At 40.6% G+C, this 18,578-nt stretch overlaps 1 protein-coding gene across 1 annotated transcript in view; it reads right to left on the bottom strand.

The window, feature by feature from the left end:
* Positions 1-18,578, bottom strand: part of atm (ATM serine/threonine kinase) — a 258,409-nt gene that overhangs the window by 151,260 nt on the left and 88,571 nt on the right. The window contains exons 20-23 of the mRNA XM_060905737.1: positions 17,276-17,351; positions 11,305-11,435; positions 11,046-11,163; positions 5,536-5,706 (exon numbers count right to left, since the gene is read on the bottom strand). Of these exons, the coding sequence (XP_060761720.1) occupies positions 5,536-5,706; positions 11,046-11,163; positions 11,305-11,435; positions 17,276-17,351 (496 nt within the window). The remainder of the gene's footprint in view (positions 1-5,535; positions 5,707-11,045; positions 11,164-11,304; positions 11,436-17,275; positions 17,352-18,578) is intronic.

Here is an 18,578-nt window from a genome sequence, read left to right as displayed (position 1 = left end):
TTCAGCAAACAAGCAAGTTATTCAAACCAAGAAGTACACTCAAAAGAAGTGGATATAGAAACCACTCAATGGGATTAGATCCTTACACGCTAACAAAGACGAATTTTTCCTATGAAAGAAAATTTGACATTAGTAGAATACATTTTGATCCTATTGTAGCTGGAACTAAATACAAAGGCAATAGTTACGCATACTATTAATTAACTTAATGTGAAGATAATTAACAGATATCAACAGATTTTAATTTTTTTTTTAAGATTGTGTTTATTTTTAGTCTTTTGTTTTTGTAATTATTTGTATCTGTACATGCACGACCCCACCAGCTCTGCTGATCAACTTAAAATAAATTATTCATTCATTCATTCATTCTGAGTTGGAAAATTATTCATCCGTTGAGTTCCCCAACATCTCAAACTACCTGGTGCTGCAGACATCATTCTACACAGACAAACAGATGAAAACCTGGAAGACCATGGAGAAGTACAACTTTTTATATGTGGCTGGGTTAAAGATCTGGGGATCAGGACACTACAAAAAATTCTGTATCGTTTTTGCCCGGGTGAATAAAGTGTTTCTGGGCTTTTTGTCCGTGTCTTTGCGATCGTTGCTAGGACGCTACAAGTTTTAGTATCAGGTGTAAACATACCACAGCTGTTCAATTCTCAATCCTCCCTGCTCTGCTCTTCCAGCAGGCATCACAGATCTATATAATTTAGCCACAAATGTATTTATTTATTTTTTCCCCACTGCGTGTGCACACTCTCTCGATACGAGGGTAAGTCAAAAAGTTCTAAGACAAATTGAAAAAAAAATCTTTATGAAAATAAAAGCTATTTCTCTACATATCCTCCATTTAAGTCTAAACACTTCTGCAAGCACCGCAAGTTGGCCTAGTGGTTAGCATGTCCGCCTCTCGATCAGGAAATCGCAAGTTCTACTCACGGTCAGGTCATACCAAAGACCATCATAAAAATGGTACCAACCGCCGTCTGGCAAAGCACGCTGCAATGCGAGTGGGGAGTCAAACTCTCACGGTTACCAGAGGACTAACCCCCCACTGTAACCCTAGCTATGTAATAGGCGAGAGGCCGAGGGCTACAGAAACGGAGATCAGCGCCGCCCTATGCGCCACATGGCATGAGAAGGAACTTTGACTTCTGCAAGTGGTGTTTCCATTGGAGAATTCTTTCTTTGTAGAATTCTGGGGGATGTTTTTCACACCTTTTGAAATTATAACATCTGTCTTAGAACTTTTTGTCTTACCCTCGTGTGTGTGTGTGTGTGTGTGTGTGTGTGGCACACACGCACGGTTTAAATGTAGAGGAGGAACGTGACAAAAATTAAGGCTTGTTCTTCTTAATTTACCCACAAATGTATTTAGTTCACTTGAAAAGTGAACGGCAAAACCAGCTACCGGATTTGGAACACCGTTACATCCTAAATTATTTAGGATTTGGCTTCAAACTTGAAAAAAATTCCCGGCCCACTACATGGCGAGAATCTAGTGGAATGTTTAATTTCTTTGTTGCAACTGAACTGAACTGAACTGTGGTAAAGTGGTGGACTTCAAAGCAGAAAGTCTCAAGTTCGATTCCCAGCAACGACAGTAAAAAGTGTGGAAAAAGCAAATTAAAATAGACAGGTATACAAGTGTAATTCTGGGTAGAGTGGTATAAGAGGATAGAAGATATAAAGGGGGTGGGGTGAGTGAGAAACAAGGGGGAAAGGTGAATATAGAGTGATTGTCGAAGTGTTCTTCTTTTATGAGCCCCCCCCCAAAAAAAATCCCCTTTTAAGAACGTCGACCTAATTCACCTAGGTAAAGCCAGATTTACCCGATTTTGAAAAATCACCTGGAACAACTATGTTTATGAACATGAACGTGTGGTGCTGCAAGATGAACTTACAGCATTCACTCGTTCATCCTTAGTAACTGCCTGGTCAAGACTGTCATGATTGAAATTAAGCTACTAGGTTTGTTTACAGTGGGGCAAAAAAGTATTTAGTCAGTCACCAATTGTGCAAGTTCTCCCGCTTAAAAAGATGAGAGAGGCCTGTAATTTTCATCATGGGTATACCTCAACTATGAGAGACAAAATGAGAAAAAAAATCCAGAAAATCACATTGTCTGATTTTTAAAGAATTTATTTGCAAATTATGGTGGAAAATAAGTATTTGGTCAATAACAAAAGTTCATCTCAATACTTTGTTATATACCCTTTGTTGGCAATGACAGGGGTCAAACGTTTTCTGTAAGTCTTCACAAGGTTTTCACACACTGTTGCTGGTATTTTGGCCCATTCCTCCATGCAGATCTCCTCTCGAGCAGTGATGTTTTGGGGCTGTCGCTGGGCAACACGGACTTTCAACTCCCTCCAAAGATTTTCTATGGGGTTGAGATCTGGAGACTGGCTAGGCCACTCCAGGACTTTGAAATGCTTCTTATGAAGCCACTCCTTCGTTGCCTGGGTGGTGTGTTTGGGATCATTGTCATGCTGAAAGACCCAGCCACGTTTCATCTTCAATGCCCTTGCTGATGGAAGGAGGTTTTCACTCAAAATTTCATGATACATGGCCCCATTCATTCTTTCCTTTACACGGATCAGTCGTCCTGGTCCCTTTGCAGAAAAACAGCCCCAAAGCATGATGTTTCCACCCCCATGCTTCACAGTAGGTATGGTGTTCTTTGGATGCAACTCAGCATTCTTCCTCCTCCAAACACGACAAGTTGAGTTTTTACCAAAAAGTTCTATTTTGGTTTCATCTGACCATATGACATTCTCCCAATCCTCTTCTGGATCATCCAAATGCTCTCTAGCAAACTTCAGATGGGTCTGGACATGTACTGGCTTAAGCAGGGGGACACGTCTGGCACTGCAGGATTTGAGTCCCTGGCAGCGTAGTGTGTTACTGATGGTAGCCTTTGTTACTTTGGTCCCAGCTCTCTGCAGGTCATTCACTAGGTCCCCCCGTGTGGTTCTGGGATTTTTGCTCACCGTTCTTGTGATCATTTTGACCCCATGGGATGAGATCTTGCGTGGAGCCCCAGATCGAGGGAGATTATCAGTGGTCTTGTATGTCTTCCATTTTCTAATAATTGCTCCCACAGTTGATTTCTTCACACCAAGCTGCTTACCTATTGCAGATTCAGTTTTCCCAGCCTGGTGCAGGTCTACAATTTTGTTTCTGGTGTCCTTTGACAGCTCTTTGGTCTTGGCCATAGTGGAGTTTGGAGTGTGACTATTTGAGGTTGTGGACAGGTGTCTTTTATACTGATAACGAGTTCAAACAGGTGCCATTAATACAGGTAACGAGTGGAGGACAGAGGAGCCTCTTAAAGAAGTTACAGGTCTGTGAGAGCCAGAAATCTTGCTTGTTTGTAGGTGACCAAATACTTATTTTACCGAGGAATTTACCAATTAATTCATTAAAAATCCTACAATGTGGTTTCCTGGATTCTTTCCCCCATTCTGTCTCTCATAGTTGAAGTGTACCTATGATGAAAATTACAGGCCTCTCTCATCTTTTTAAGTGGGAGAACTTGCACAATTGGTGGCTGACTAAATACTTTTTTGCCCCACTGTATATTTATTTTGAGAAAGAGAACCAACTAAATTCATTTTTTTTAAATTACACGCAGGCAAGAAAAACTGCAAAACAAAATTTTTTAAAAAGGTTCGGAAGTTTTAAACCCAGACTCTAACATGTGGTTTTCCTTTCTGTCTTGAACTGTTTTGACTTCAGGTAAGACTGCATCTATAAAACTATAAGAACACAGAGACTATATTTTACATAAACATACAAAATCATGTTAACATTACACAACAGGAATAAAAATATTTTGATAAACTTGTGAGAAGGTTTTTTGGTTGCATCATAATTAAAAAAGAATTATGAGAAAAATCCATTTTAATATTGAAATATACTTGAATTTCATCTTGATTAAATAGGCATGTTTTCACGATTTCACGAATTCACGATATTCAGTTCATGATTTGATTTTCCCATATTTCTGAAAGCATTTTAAATGAAGAAAATTTTGTTCCCAAAAAAGGCAATATTTATTTTCCTCTTTTTTTATCAAATTAAATATTCCTTTTATGAAATAAAAAACCCTTTTGTTTCATTTTCTTAATAACCAATTATTTACCCACATTACTGAAGAATGGAGTAAAATCTAATAGCCTATTAATCAAAAATGTTCTTATTTTTATTAAAAATGGAAAAAGTGAATAACAAATAGGCCTTTTCTTAATAAACTTACGAACATTTCTACTACCTCCATTTGCTTTTCTTTAACTTTCATCAGTCTGTAAAAAGAAAGCTCCGATTTCTTGTTAAATCTATCTGTACAGTCAATTGCACAACATCTCTTTCTCATTTCAGAGCTGTTCTTGTGTGTTTTGGCAGCATTAGTGCTGCGTTACTTCCACCAAGGTTGAAGTCACATGTATTTCTGTTATCAAACCCTCTGCTGTCTGAACAATGCAATTACAGCTTGGAAAAACAAATGGCCCTTTTCCACTACCCTTTTTCAACTCACTTCAGCCCAACACGGCTCGCGTTTCGACTACCTCAGAGCAGCGCGACTGGGCTCACTTCAGCCTTACTCAGCACCCAAAACTCGCACGGTTTTGGAGTTGGGCTGAAGTGAGGCAAACCGAGCCGAGTGGGGCTAGGGGCATGAGGAGACACTCCCCCGTGCACTGACTGGTGAGGAGGAGTGTCCTCACATGCCCACACACGCCCCGCGAGCACGCTGGGATCTGTAAACACCGTAAACCCGGAAGAAGAAGAATTACGAATTACAAGAATTTCTGAAGCCTTATGCGCCTCGCCTCATCTATACGCTCTTGCCAGTATCTGTTGGCGTTGTCGGTGACAACAAGCCACAGCACCAAGACCAGCAACACTAACGACTCCATGTCCTCCATGTTTATTGTTTACTATCCGGGTCGTGAGACTACTGCTTAAAAGGTCACTGATGTCACGGTTTGCGCCGCCTAACGACATCACGTGACGTCCACCCACTTTCGCTAACTCCACCCAATGTGTCCACCCACTTCCAGCCAGCACGGTTCAGCGCGGTTGTAGTCGAAATGCAACCCCAACAGCCCCACTCAGCTCGACTCAGCCCAACTCAGCACTGCACGGCTCAGCCCAACTCAGCCGCGTTGGTAGTGGAAAAGCGGCAAAAGATTATGCAGCCTGATAATAATCATGATTCATTTTTTATTTCATCGATTTGACTCGTCATAAATTTGTATTGCGATTTATCGCTGCACAATACATCGTTACATACCTACGATTAAAGGGATGTAAAAAAGTCTATTATAGGGTGTAGTAGTGCACTATACAATACAAAAAACATGCTTTTAGTCTGCAGTACCAAAACAAGGAAGAGGATTTTCTGTTATTTCTGCTCCTTATCATGTAGGTCACCCTATTTTAAGTCCTGCTGCTCATCCAGCAGCGTTTTCAATCTCCTATTCACAGTACACCATCACACCCCTACCCTCTACCTTTATTCTGCACCTTTTTAATCAGGTTCTCCTCAATGCTGTTCTCCTTATAGGACTGAATGAGCGCAAAGAGGGCCTGCTTCTCACACACAGGGCTGCAGCACATCACCATGGACAGGCTTTTCAGCAGCGTCGCCCTGCGATTAAAGGTCTCATCAGCCAGGTCTTCAGGGGATCCGTTTCTCTGTAGGGACAAACAGAAAGAAGTAAACTGAAATAAAACGTGCATAAGAACTAGCTGTATGTCTGTAACGGATACACAGGTACATTTTTTTTTTTAAAGCTACAGTGGTGCTTGAAAGTGAGTGAGCCCTTTAGAATTTTCTATATTCCGAAATCGCTCCCTACTCACTATATAGTGTGGACGCCAATTTGTAGTGCTGTCCGAAACCGTAGTGAGGATTACGTGGGAAATGCGCTCAGTATAACATATATATTTAATCACAAAAATGCATGCATGTATTTATTATTTTGAAAACCCACCAGCCGCCTGATCTGGCACATTTTAATTGTGCGACAGTAATGACGTAAATACCAGCGCGACGGACTGGTCCTTATCCTGTCGTCTTTCCAACTCTTCTCTACTCCACGTTGGTTTGAAGTCGTATGGAATAATCGCCATCACTGATGAAGCTGGCAAATCTCGAAATTAATCTAAATTGGAATGATATGGCGATCTGGCCGCTGTGTAAACAGTTTTCAAAATGGAGGCGCTGACACTTCACGTTTGAAGTCTCGCACAAGTCTCGTGAAGATCGCGCGGATAAGCGACGCCTGCCGTGGACCACACGAACTACAGTGGGGCAAAAAAGTATTTAGTCAGCCACCAATTGTGCAAATTCTCCCACTTAAAAAGATGAGAGAGGCCTGTCATTTTCATCATAGGTACACTTCAACTATGAGAGACAGAATGGGGGGAAAGAATCCAGGAAATCACATTGTAGGATTTTTAATGAATTAATTGGTAAATTCCTCGGTAAAATAAGTATTTGGTCACCTACAAACAAGCAAGATTTCTGGCTCTCACAGACCTGTAACAACTTCTTTAAGAGGCTCCTCTGTCCTCCACTCGTTACCTGTATTAATGGCACCTGTTTGAACTCGTTATCAGTATAAAAGACACCTGTCCACAACCTCAAACAGTCCCACTCCAAACTCCACTATGGCCAAGACCAAAGAGCTGTCAAAGGACACCAGAAACAAAATTGTAGACCTGCACCAGGCCGGGAAGACTGAATCTGCAATAGGTAAGCAGCTTGGTGTGAAGAAATAAACTGGGGGAGCAATTATTAGAAAATGGAAGACATACAAGACCACTGATAATCTCCCTCGATCTGGGGCTCCACGCAAGATCTCATCCCATGGGGTCAAAATGATCACAAGAACGGTGAGCAAAAATCCCAGAACCACATGGGGGGGACCTAGTGAATGACCTGCAGAGAGCTGGGACCAAAGTAACAAAGGCTACCATCAGTAACACACTACGCCGCCAGGGACTCAAATCCTGCAGTGCCAGACGTGTCCCCCTGCTTAAGCCAGTACATGTCCAGGCCCGTCTGAAGTTTGCTAGAGAGCATTTGGATGATCCAGAAGAGGATTGGGAGAATGTCATATGGTCAGATGAAACCAAAATAGAACTTTTTGGTAAAAACTCAACTTGTCGTGTTTGGAGGAGAAAGAATGCTGAGTTGCATCCAAAGAACACCATACCTACTGTGAAGCACGGGGGTGGAAACATCATGCTTTGGGGCTGTTTTTCTGCAAAGGGACCAGGACGACTGATCCGTGTAAAGGAAAGAATGAATGGGGCCATGTATCGTGAGATTTTGAGTGAAAACCTCCTTCCATCAGCAAGGGCATTGAAGATGAAACGTGGCTGGGTCTTTCAGCATGACAATGATCCCAAACACACCGCCCGGGCAACGAAGGAGTGGCTTCGTAAGAAGCATTTCAAGGTCCTGGAGTGGCCTAGCCAGTCTCCAGATCTCAACCCCATAGAAAATCTTTGGAGGGAGTTGAAAGTCCGTGTTGCCCAGCGACAGCCCCAAAACATCACTGCTCGAGAGGAGATCTGCATGGAGGAATGGGCCAAAATACCAGCAACAGTGTGTGAAAACCTTGTGAAGACTTACAGAAAACGTTTGACCTCTGTCACTGCCAACAAAGGGTATATAACAAAGTATTGAGATGAACTTTTGTTATTGACCAAATACTTATTTTCCACCATAATTTGCAAATAAATTCTTTAAAAATCAGACAATGTGATTTTCTGGATTTTTTTTTCTCATTCTGTCTCTCATAGGTGCCATTAATACAGGTAATGAGTGGAGGACCGAGGAGCCTCTTAAAGAAGAAGTTACAGGTCTGTGAGAGCCAGAAATCTTGCTTGTTTGTAGGTGACCAAATACTTATTTTACCGAGGAATTTACCAATTAATTCATTAAAAATCCTACAATGTGATTTCCTGGATTCTTTCCCCCCCATTCTGTCTCTCATAGTTGAAGTGTACCTATGATGAAAATTACAGGCCTCTCTCATCTTTTTAAGTGGGAGAACTTGCACAATTGGTGACTGACTAAATACTTTTTTGCCCCACTTTACATTCAATATGGCTAAAAACCAAAAAGGCCGATAAGTGTCACATAATATGCCAATTGAATCACACGTTAATTAAAAAATAAAGCAAGTTTAAAAATGACTTCATTTCCCTTTTAATTGTTCTATTAAAAAAGCTAATAAAATTGGAAGTCTGTGATTCGAGTTCAGTCGCTTTCGGTCCACTAAACAAAAATAATTGGTTGTCGGGGAAAATTCTTTCTATGACCTACACTTGAAAAATCTGAAAGGCAGTCTAGCTTTAAGGGATTCCAGAGAAGCATAATGGGCCCAACTTTTCACCTGGGTGAGTAATGGATTTGTGTTTCTCGATACTTTGAGATATTTCAAATGATTTGAGACGGGCAACTAGTGTCATCTGCTGCAAGTAGGTGCAAGTGTTTGTGCACATTTACGAGTGCTTTCAAGAAGAACTGCTATTTTTCTGCGTGCAGTTGTAACCCGAGTGACAGCTAAGGGGATAAGACGTCGATTCCGGTAGCAGTAAATTAGGCACTTGAGTGTGACTTGAGTTGCGAGTCTTTCTCCATCTCTGACACTTTGATTTGAGGCAGGTAGTGTTCTTAAAGCGTCCACCAACCTGTCTCATCCGCCAGGCAGTGACAACTCCGCGCAATGCATCTTCTTTACTGCTTCTACAGCAGCGAGCCACTCTAGCTAATGCTTGGCACTGTTGATTGTTGTTTTGCTTCGAATGTTGCAGTATGAACCTCACTAAGGAAGGATTTTTTTTTTTAGGATCAGCCCATCTCAGTTATTGCTCTTAAACCTGAGATATTTAGACTTATGGGCAACATATCAGCACTTTTCAGGGCTAGTTAGTGGATTCATACTGACAGGTGACATGCAGCTTTCTCAATTCATGCAACAATTCTTCAATTCAAATCCTATGGCATGTATTTAAAAAAATGTGTATTGCGGTCATATGAATTTTTTTTTTTTTCACGGTGCAGTTCCCATCAAATCCTGCGCTCTGATTGGCTGGCGAGCGGGTCCGTATCCTATGGTACGGACCCCAGTTACGGACCTCTGGCGACTCGCTCGTTCACAACAACAACAAACATAGTAGAATTTGTTGTCAACATTTATCGTTTTTTTAATAAGATTTATTTATAAGATTATCAAAAATTTTATACATTTTTGCCAGCATTTCTCAGGAGAATAGCATTAATTTTACAGCATGGATAGTGATAACAGTCTTCACAGCGAAAGCGAGTTTTACTACCCTGAGGAAGAAGAAATAAAAAAACATTTCAGGAGAAAGCTAAAAACCTCTAAGCTGCTAACGCCGAGCAAAAACATGGCTGAATCCTGAATGACTCAATTTTGTATAAATAGGGGACTACATAGGCGGCAATATGTAGTTTTTTTTCCTGCCATGGAAGTGCACTTGTATACCGAGGAGGAAGCCATTTGCATTACAGCCGTGAACGAGGATTCAAAATGGCGGCTAGCCTCAGCTCGATTTCCCCTTTCGGGTGCGCTTGTTTTCTGTTAGAATTTGATAAAGAAAAAAAAAATCAATATATTATTTACCAGCTTAAGGTCGGGCCATATGGTGAAATACCGTGACCTCGGCCCTGAATACTGACCTCAGCCCAGAGGGCCTCGCTCAGTACTTTCAAGACCTCGGTCACGGTATTTCACCATACAGACCTCATCTCATCTCATCATCTGTAGCCGCTGTATCCTTCTACAGGGTCGCAGGCAAGCTGGAGCCTATCCCAGCTGACTACGGGCGAAAGGCGGGGTACACCCTGGACAAGTCGCCAGGTCATCACAGGGCTGACACATAGACACAGACAACCATTCACACTCACATTCACACCTACGCTCAATTTAGAGTCACCAGTTAACCTAACCTGCATGTCTTTGGACTGTGGGGGAAACCGGAGCACCCGGAGGAAACCCACGCGGACACGGGGAGAACATGCAAACTCCGCACAGAAAGGCCCTCGCCGGCCACGGGGCTCGAACCCGGACCTTCTTGCTGTGAGGCGACGGCACTAACCACTACACCACCGTGCCGCCCCAGGTCAAAGATTATTTACAGATCATTGTTTTCTGGTTTAATTTCAACATTCTGTCCCAACTTTTTATGATTTGGGGTTGGACTTCCTACCTGCACTTAGTTTCTATTTAATGTTTGATTTGCAAAAATGAAAGAAAAACATCTATAAATGTGGTTTCACCTTGTCCTGTCATACACGTCTCATTAAACATGCCCCATAGATAGATAGATAGATAGATAGATAGATAGATAGATAGATAGATAGATAGATAGATAGATAGATAGATAGATAGATAGATAGATAGATAGATAGATAGATAGATAGATAAACCCCCACTCCTCTCAATTTGTTAGAACATATTTTGGGCAGGTACAATAATAATATTAATAATAATAAAAAGAATGAATTTTAAAAAGGTTTAAAATCATATTTTGATTTCTATCTTGAGTAGTTTTGACTTTGACACTGCATATATAAAACTATGATGTACAGGATACTGTTAGTAATAAAAATAAAAATTTTTTGATAAACTTGTGGGAACATTTCATTGATTGGATCATAAAAAAACATTATGAGAAAAAAATCCATTTGTTGAAAAATTATCTATTTCTTCAGGTCAGTGCTGTAATATAATTTAATTTTGGTTGCTTTGCTAATCTAATTTGAAATGAAAGCTGAGCACGTAAATCAAACTGAAATATATTTAAAAGTAAAGTGGTGTGTATAGTAAATTGTAGGCCATACATTTTGGGTCCTATAACTTCCCAATGGAAGTAAAAGAAGCCCTGGAGAGCGCACGGCCACAAGAGACAAACTACAAGTAACATGAGTAACCTGTCCCCTGCTAGTGGGACTGTAGGGCGAGATGATCTAGATATTATTCCATGGGATTTACCTGGATCTTCATCCCCTCCTGTGCCTTTAGGTAGATGTTCTCAAAGGCTGTTTGCTGGTGTTTTACTGGGAGCATCTTCTTCTGCTCTCCATCACAAACTACTTTCTCCAAGAACAATCTGTAGACGTTCGAGGTGCAGGATGAGTTTACACATCGTGATTAAAGAATATCTTTAGGTCATGTTACTTGCCCGATTATGACCGTGAATTATAAAGGACTGTTTTATTATCATCAGATTTTACTATCATTTTAAAGACACCTTTCTACATTCATGGCTGCTTGCATGCGAACATGGTGGTGGAGGTCTGCAAGGTGTGAGGGCAAAACCACATATGCCGGAAGCTCCTCCCCTTTCACAGATAAGATCACCCACTCACAGCAAGGGTCAACCTAGGTGAACACAAAACAAATTAAATGTTAAAAACGTTAAGTATGCCTCAATTCCTGCTGTTTCATACATGCATGGGAAAAAACATATAACCTCCATGCAGAAAGGCTCTGGTGAGCCACGAGGTTCAAACCCAGAACCTTCTTTTGAGGCTCCAGTGCTAAGCACTGCACTGCCGTGCTACTCAGGATACTTCATTCATTAATGTACTTGAACAGCAGGGCTCGACATTTTAACTTTTAACCCCCCCCATATTATCACTCGCCGCCCAGTCTGCGAGTACTACTTTTTGTTTGATTATCAATTAAGTTTATTATTAAGTTTGGTTATTGGCTACTTTTTACTTGTAACGGACAATAACAAAATTGATAGTTTTTCCTGCCTTAGTCGATTTATTTCCATTTCACATGCATGCAACTGTTGTAAAGTTCGGTGTGTTTGTGTAGAACTCTCTCAGACTGTAGGTTCATTACTCGATAATGTAGAAATCATAAAATAGAAATCTACAACAAAGTTTATATGAAGAAAACAATAGGGTGCCAAGACTTTTGAATAGTACTGTGTTTGAGAATATTTATATATCTTTTTTTATCATCCACCTCTAGCTCTCTCTCTCTCTCATTATCTCTAGCTGCTTTATCCTGTTCTACAGGGTCGCAGGCAAGCTGGAGCCTATCCCAGCTGACTACGGGCGAAAGGCGGGGTACACCCTGGACAAGTCGCCAGGTCATCACAGGGCTGACACATAGACACAGACAACCATTCACACTCACATTCACACCTACGCTCAATTTAGAGTCACCAGTTAACCTAACCTGCATGTCTTTGGACTGTGGGGGAAACCGGAGCACCCGGAGGAAACCCACGCGGACACGGGGAGAACATGCAAACTCCGCACAGAAAGGCCCTCGCCGGCCCCGGGGCTCGAACCCAGGACCTTCTTGCTGTGAGGCGACAGCGCTAACCACTACACCACCGTGCCGCCCTCATCTCTAGCTTTAAAAAAAAAAAAACCTGCGCTGTGTCATGACAGACAGGATAATGTTTGAGTTTAAAATTATTGTTTAGTGTGTAGGTCAGGGGTGGGCAATTATTTTTTCCATGGGGCCACATGAGAAACAGAAAATTTAGTGGAGGGCCGGACCAAAAGGCGGAACTAAATTCTGCATAATATTAATTGTATTTCTTTATATAAAGCAATAAATAACATTGTTTTTACAAGCTGCTAAGACTGGTAAGAGTATGGAAGAAATGAGGTTGCCTTACAAAAAATGTCATTTATTCAATCATATTTCCCAAAACAATGGTTAACAAAATGTGAACGTTTGTACCATTTTTTTTCAGTCACATTCACCCCAAAACACAATAAAGACATCACAATATTGTCTTTCTACTCCAAATATCAAGCAAGATACATCATATTATAATAATGATGCCCACATTTGTAGTCTAATCACCTCATTTGGTGTTTTTCAGTTTTTCGGATCTGCTCTCCGCAAACTAAACACACGGCTTTATCTCTGACTTCAGTAAATAAATACTTAGCAGTCCATGTTTTGTTGAAAGCCCTGCATTCGGCATTTACCTTTCTTCTTTTTGCGGACATTTTGGGGGCTAAAGTCTTCTTGTGACCTGCTCACAACAACGTCGATTCGGTCTAGGTATCAGATCTATAGATCGGCTCGGGCGCCTGCTGGTGACGTCACACTATGTGATTGGCTGGACCGTTTGAAGGATGACGTACAAGTTTGTGGTTGGTCTGGGCAAATTACAGAAGTAGTTATCGCAGGATTAGGTTTCGTGGGATTTCATGTCATGTTCATGTCGCACGCATTGCATTTTTGTTGAACACAACTTCAAAATAAAAGCAATGCACATTCAGAAAAGAAAAAAAAAAAAAAAGAAGAAACCGGTTGTACGAATCGCTATTCAGTCCATGCATGAGGTAAAATTAGAAAATATGTTTATTTTGTAATTTCTAATTAACCTTACGCGGGCCGGTCAGAATGAACCAAAGGGCCGGATGCGGCCCGCGGGCCGTAAAATGCCCAGGTCTGGTGTAGGTTGTGAGTGTTTTATACAGATCTGGCAACCTGTAACTGAATCAGTGCAGTCGGTCTGTCACGACGCAGCTTGTTGTTGTTGTTTTTTTTTAACCGAGAGGTGGATGATTTAAAAAAACAAACAAACAAACAAACAAAAAACCTGATATATAAATATTTTTGCTAGAAGTTGAAGTTTGATTATTGATCAAGTTTATTATTAAGTTTGGTTCTTGGTTACTTTCTACTTGTAACGGACAATAACAATTTTATCCAAAATAGTTTTTCCTGCATTAGTCGATTTATTTCCATTTCACATGCATGCAGCTGTTGTAAAGTTCGGTGTGTTTGTGTAGAACTCTCTCAGACTGTAGGTTCATTACTCGATAATGTAGAAATCATAAAATAGAAATCTATAACAAAGTTTGTATGAAGAAAACAATAGGGTGCCAAGACTTTTAAACAGTACTGTGTTTGAGAATACATATATCTTTTTTTTGGTTATATCATCCACCTTGAGGTTTAAAAAAAAAAAAAAAAAAAAAAAAAAAACATGCTGCATCATGACAGACAGGATAATGTTTGAGTTTAAAATTGTTTAGTGTGTAGGTTATGGGTGTTTTATACAGACCTGGCAACCTGTAACTGAATCAGTGCAGCCGGTCTGTCATGACGCAGCGTGTTGTTGTTTTTTTTTTTAAACCGAGAGGTGGATGATTCAAAATAAATAAATAAATAAAAACCCCGATATATAAATATTTTGCACAGGACTGTGCTCCTCTGATAACCGAAACAAAGCTCCAGCTCTCTCTGCTCTTAATCTGTTCTGTTCTTTCAGGATTTATCGCACATGTCGCTCCTTGTTGAGTTTTTTATGCCCGAGTTGTTTGAAACCAATCTGGGTTTTCTGTGTCGAATAAGGAAGCGGCTTCACCTTTAAGAAAATCAAACACTTTCATGAAGGCGCTGACTCGAATGCGAGCAGAAAAAAAAAAAAAAAACAAGATTTTTAAGCAAACTCTTCCATGCTCCCTTCCGACTATCTGTTTTTGTAAAATACATTTTAAATACAATCGTGAATTTCTCTGGAGTTTTCAGGCTGAGCTCCTCTCCTCATACTCTTTAATCACTCATTTCCTCGTTGTTCTTGAAGCATTTGCTTCTATTTGTTAACGTTTTTCTTGATAGCAGGGAGACGGTAACGCCTTTTATCTATTTCTCTGTTTGAACAAGCAAAAACCGCACAAAAATTAACCATATTGAAGACAGATTAAGCCTTGCTTGCTTGAAAGACGGTGTCTGTCTGACCCCAGCTGTAATTATCACATGATGCGTGACATCATGCACAAGGGGTCTATAAACAGTACGCGTACCATACTACACCAGCGGGAGGATATAAAATAACTTGTAACGCAGTAAATGAAACCGAGACTAAGAAAACAGCCAAGACATAATGGCGGAGACGTAGTGAAGGACGCTTTTAGGAACTGAAATAAAAGATCAAAAAGCCTAATTTTTGTGGTGCTAGTTGGTAATATGTGCTCATTCCAACTTGTCCGGTCGGGCATGTCGGGGACATATCCCACTTGCCCGAATGCATGTTTCACTTGCCCCGGGCAATCGGGCAGTCCTTAATGTTGAGCCCTGTACAGCTGGATTTCATTTAAAATAATTTATAAAGTTTACAATTATTTTTACCTCTTCTTGTGAAGGATGCCAATAATTCTGGATCTGAATGCATTGTCCTACTACATTTGTACATTCCATTAGAAAAAAAAGCAGATATTCTAATCTATAGTGTGTGATCTACAGCAGGGGTTTTCAAAGTGTGGGAGAGTCAGCCCCCCCTCAGAGAGCAAATAAACAACAGCGCGCCCCCCCCCCCACAATTTTTGTTGTCGCTATACTTAATGTTCCATTTGTATTTTTTTTTAAAATGGTTGTTGTACACATTTTTATTTTTTTCTTTTACACATTTTAAACATCTGTGCTTTTTAAAACATCATTTTTTTTTTTACACATTTTAAACATCTGTGCTTTTCTTTATAAAACATCTTGTTTTACACATTTTAAACATCCCATAGCATCGTTAGCTAGCACCTCTTGGCAGACAACACACTGTGGCAGTGGAGCATCTTCAGATCCAGTCCATGAAAATCCAAACTTTAAATAATCGTGGTCATACTTCCTTCTTTTTTCAGTCCCCCCAGGATTCCGCGGGCCTTTTTTGTGATTGTTGCGGGCTAAAATGTCTGATGTTGCGGGGGTTTTCCAAAAAATTGCGATGAAAGTTGCGGTGTTTTTTAGGTTTTTGTTGCAATTACATTGCGGGAGGAAGTGAAAGTTGCGAGAAATTGTTGCGATTTTCTCTTTTTGTGATTAAAATTGAGTGATATGTTAAATATTAAGTTATTACCGAAAAACTATTGATTAAAAAAACAAAGACACTGAGAAATGGTCCTATAAACAACTTTACCAATATAAAAGATTACCAGGACTACAAAAATGCAGAAAAATAGGCTTTACTTATCCAAATGCACCTGTTGGTTCAAAAGTTAAAGTGCAGAGAACCTCACAGCACAACATGAAGTTCCCTTAAAATATAATATAAATGCCTCAGCTTTCATGTAAGAAAAAAAACTATTAATACTAGTACTGTGTGCAGGCAGTCTCTCCTGAAGACTAAATTAAACAAGAATTATAAACTAATAAAATAAATGGCTCAGGCTTCATAGAAGAAAAAAAACAACAACAATTTGAACAGAATCTCACAGTATGATGCTGAAGCTGCCTAAACAATGGAAAATAAAATACCATTTTGGCAAAAATGTTGGCAGCCATTAATTTCTTGTATTAAATAAAAAAATAATGTAAAGTGGGGGCGTCGTGGCTCAGGTGGTTAAGGCGCCATACCATGAATGCGGGCGACCCGGGTTCGATTCCGGCCCGAGGTCATTTCCCGATCCCTTCCCGTCTCTCTCTCCCGCTCATTTCCTGTCTCTACACTGTCCTATCCAATAAAGGTGCAAAAAGCCCAAAAAAATATCTTTAAAAAAAAAAATAATAATGTAAAGTGCACACAGTCCTTCACTGCAAACATAACACACTTTCAGTAACAGAATTTAAGCCTATATAAAACACTGACTCGCACATGCAGTGTTGCCAGATACTGCTGACGTTTTCCAGTCCAAAATATGTTCAAAACCCGCCAAAATGCACTTAAAACCGCCCAATCTGGCAACACTACGCACATGCTGCTTCTCTTGAACGTATACACGGAAGTAAGGCGGAAGGTAGTTTGTCGATGTCACCTCAAGACGACGCCAACGATTGGTCAAATTTGCGGGAAGGTTGCGGTGATTGGATATAATTGCAACACCGCCCTGAATTCGCGGGGATTGGTTGAATCGCAACATCGCGAAATCCTGGAGGGTCTGGTTTTTTGCTTGGCCCAGACTCTGTCTCCTCACTCACTGTAGCTTTAGGTACTAAAAATCAATCCATTTTGTCTCTGGCAAAGGCTAGCTGAAGTTCGCTAAATGTCCGCAATAGTAACTTATTCTGGTTTATGTTTCCTCACGTTGCGCCCCCCCTGAAGAACTCTGGCGCCCCCCAGGGGAGGCGCACCCCACACTTTGAAAAGCCCTGATGTACAGTATTACTTAACATTTTTCTCATTCTGCTGCTCTTGTTACTTCACTCTGAGCCAATGTGTGTTCACACCGTCCAGTTTCATACGACCACAAGGATCTTCAACATATTCAGATTTGGTCATTAATAACACCACTTCCTGCACTTACCTCCATTAAGGCGAGTAAACAGCGTCCCAGTGCTGCCCTGACAGCTGAAGTGCATCTGCCGCTTTTACCCAGGATGCTGGGGGGGGGATGGAGAAAAATTTGAGCTTTCAGTTTTAAAAATCTTGCGAGTACGCTTCTTTATTCACAATATTTGTCTCACTCCTCTTTGCTTAACACTACATCATTTTCTCATCTTAATCATTACTACAGTGGATATAAAAAAAAAAAAAAGTGTCCACACCCCATTAAAATGATCGGTTTTTCTGATGTAAAAAAAATGAGACCACGATAAAAAATTTCAAAACTTTTCCCACCTTTAATGTGACCTATAACCTGTACAACTCAATTGAAAAACAAACAAATCTGTTCAGGGGAAAAAACATAAAAAATAAAAAATGTACAATAAGCTGGTTGCATAAGTGTGCACACCCTTAAACTAATACTTTGTTGAAGCACCTTTTGATTTAATCACAGCATTCAGTCTTTTTGGGTTCACACCTGCCATCAATTAAAATGACTCTGATTAACCCCAAATAAAGTTCAGACATTTACTCAGTTGCATCCTCCAGCAAAAGCCAGGGTTCACAGAGAGCTTACAAAGCATCAAAGGGATCTCACTGCTGAAAGGTATCAGTCAGGAGAAGGGGACAAAAACATTTCCACGGCATTAGATATACCATGGAGCACAGTGAAGACAGACATCAAGAAGTGGAGAAAATATGGGACAACAGTGACGTTACCGAGAACTGGACGTCCCTCCAAAATTGATGAAAAGACGAGATGAAAACTGGTCAGGGAGGCTGCCGAGAGGCCTACAGCAACACTGAAGGAGCTGCAGGAATTTCTGGCAAGTACTGGTTGTGTACTACATGTGACAGCAATCTCCCATATTCTCTATACCGGTATGTCTGGACTATGAGGTAGGGTCAAAGAAAAACATCCAGGTCCGGCTAAATTTTGCTAAAAAAAAAAAAAAATACATCAACTCTCCCAAATGCATGTGGGAAAATTTGTTATGATCTGACGAAACCAAGGTTGAACTTTTTGGCCACAATTCCAAAAGGTATGTTTGGCGCAAAAACAACCCTGCGCATCACCAAAAGAACACCATACCCATGATGAAGCATGGTGGTGGCAGCATCATGTTTTGGGGTTGTTTTTCTTCAGCTGGAACAGGGGCTTTAGTCAAGGTGGAGGGAATTATGAACAGTTCTAAATACCAGTCAATTTTGGCCCAAAACTTTCAGGTGTCTGCTAGAAAGCTGAAGATGAAGAGGAATTTCATCTTTCAGCATGACGACCC

The sequence above is a fragment of the Neoarius graeffei genome, chromosome 23 (assembly GCF_027579695.1).
Source record: "Neoarius graeffei isolate fNeoGra1 chromosome 23, fNeoGra1.pri, whole genome shotgun sequence".
Taxonomy (NCBI): Eukaryota; Metazoa; Chordata; class Actinopteri; order Siluriformes; family Ariidae; genus Neoarius; species Neoarius graeffei.
The sequence above is the reverse complement of the archived record's forward strand: the minus strand, read 5'-3'. Positions and strand labels throughout refer to the sequence as shown.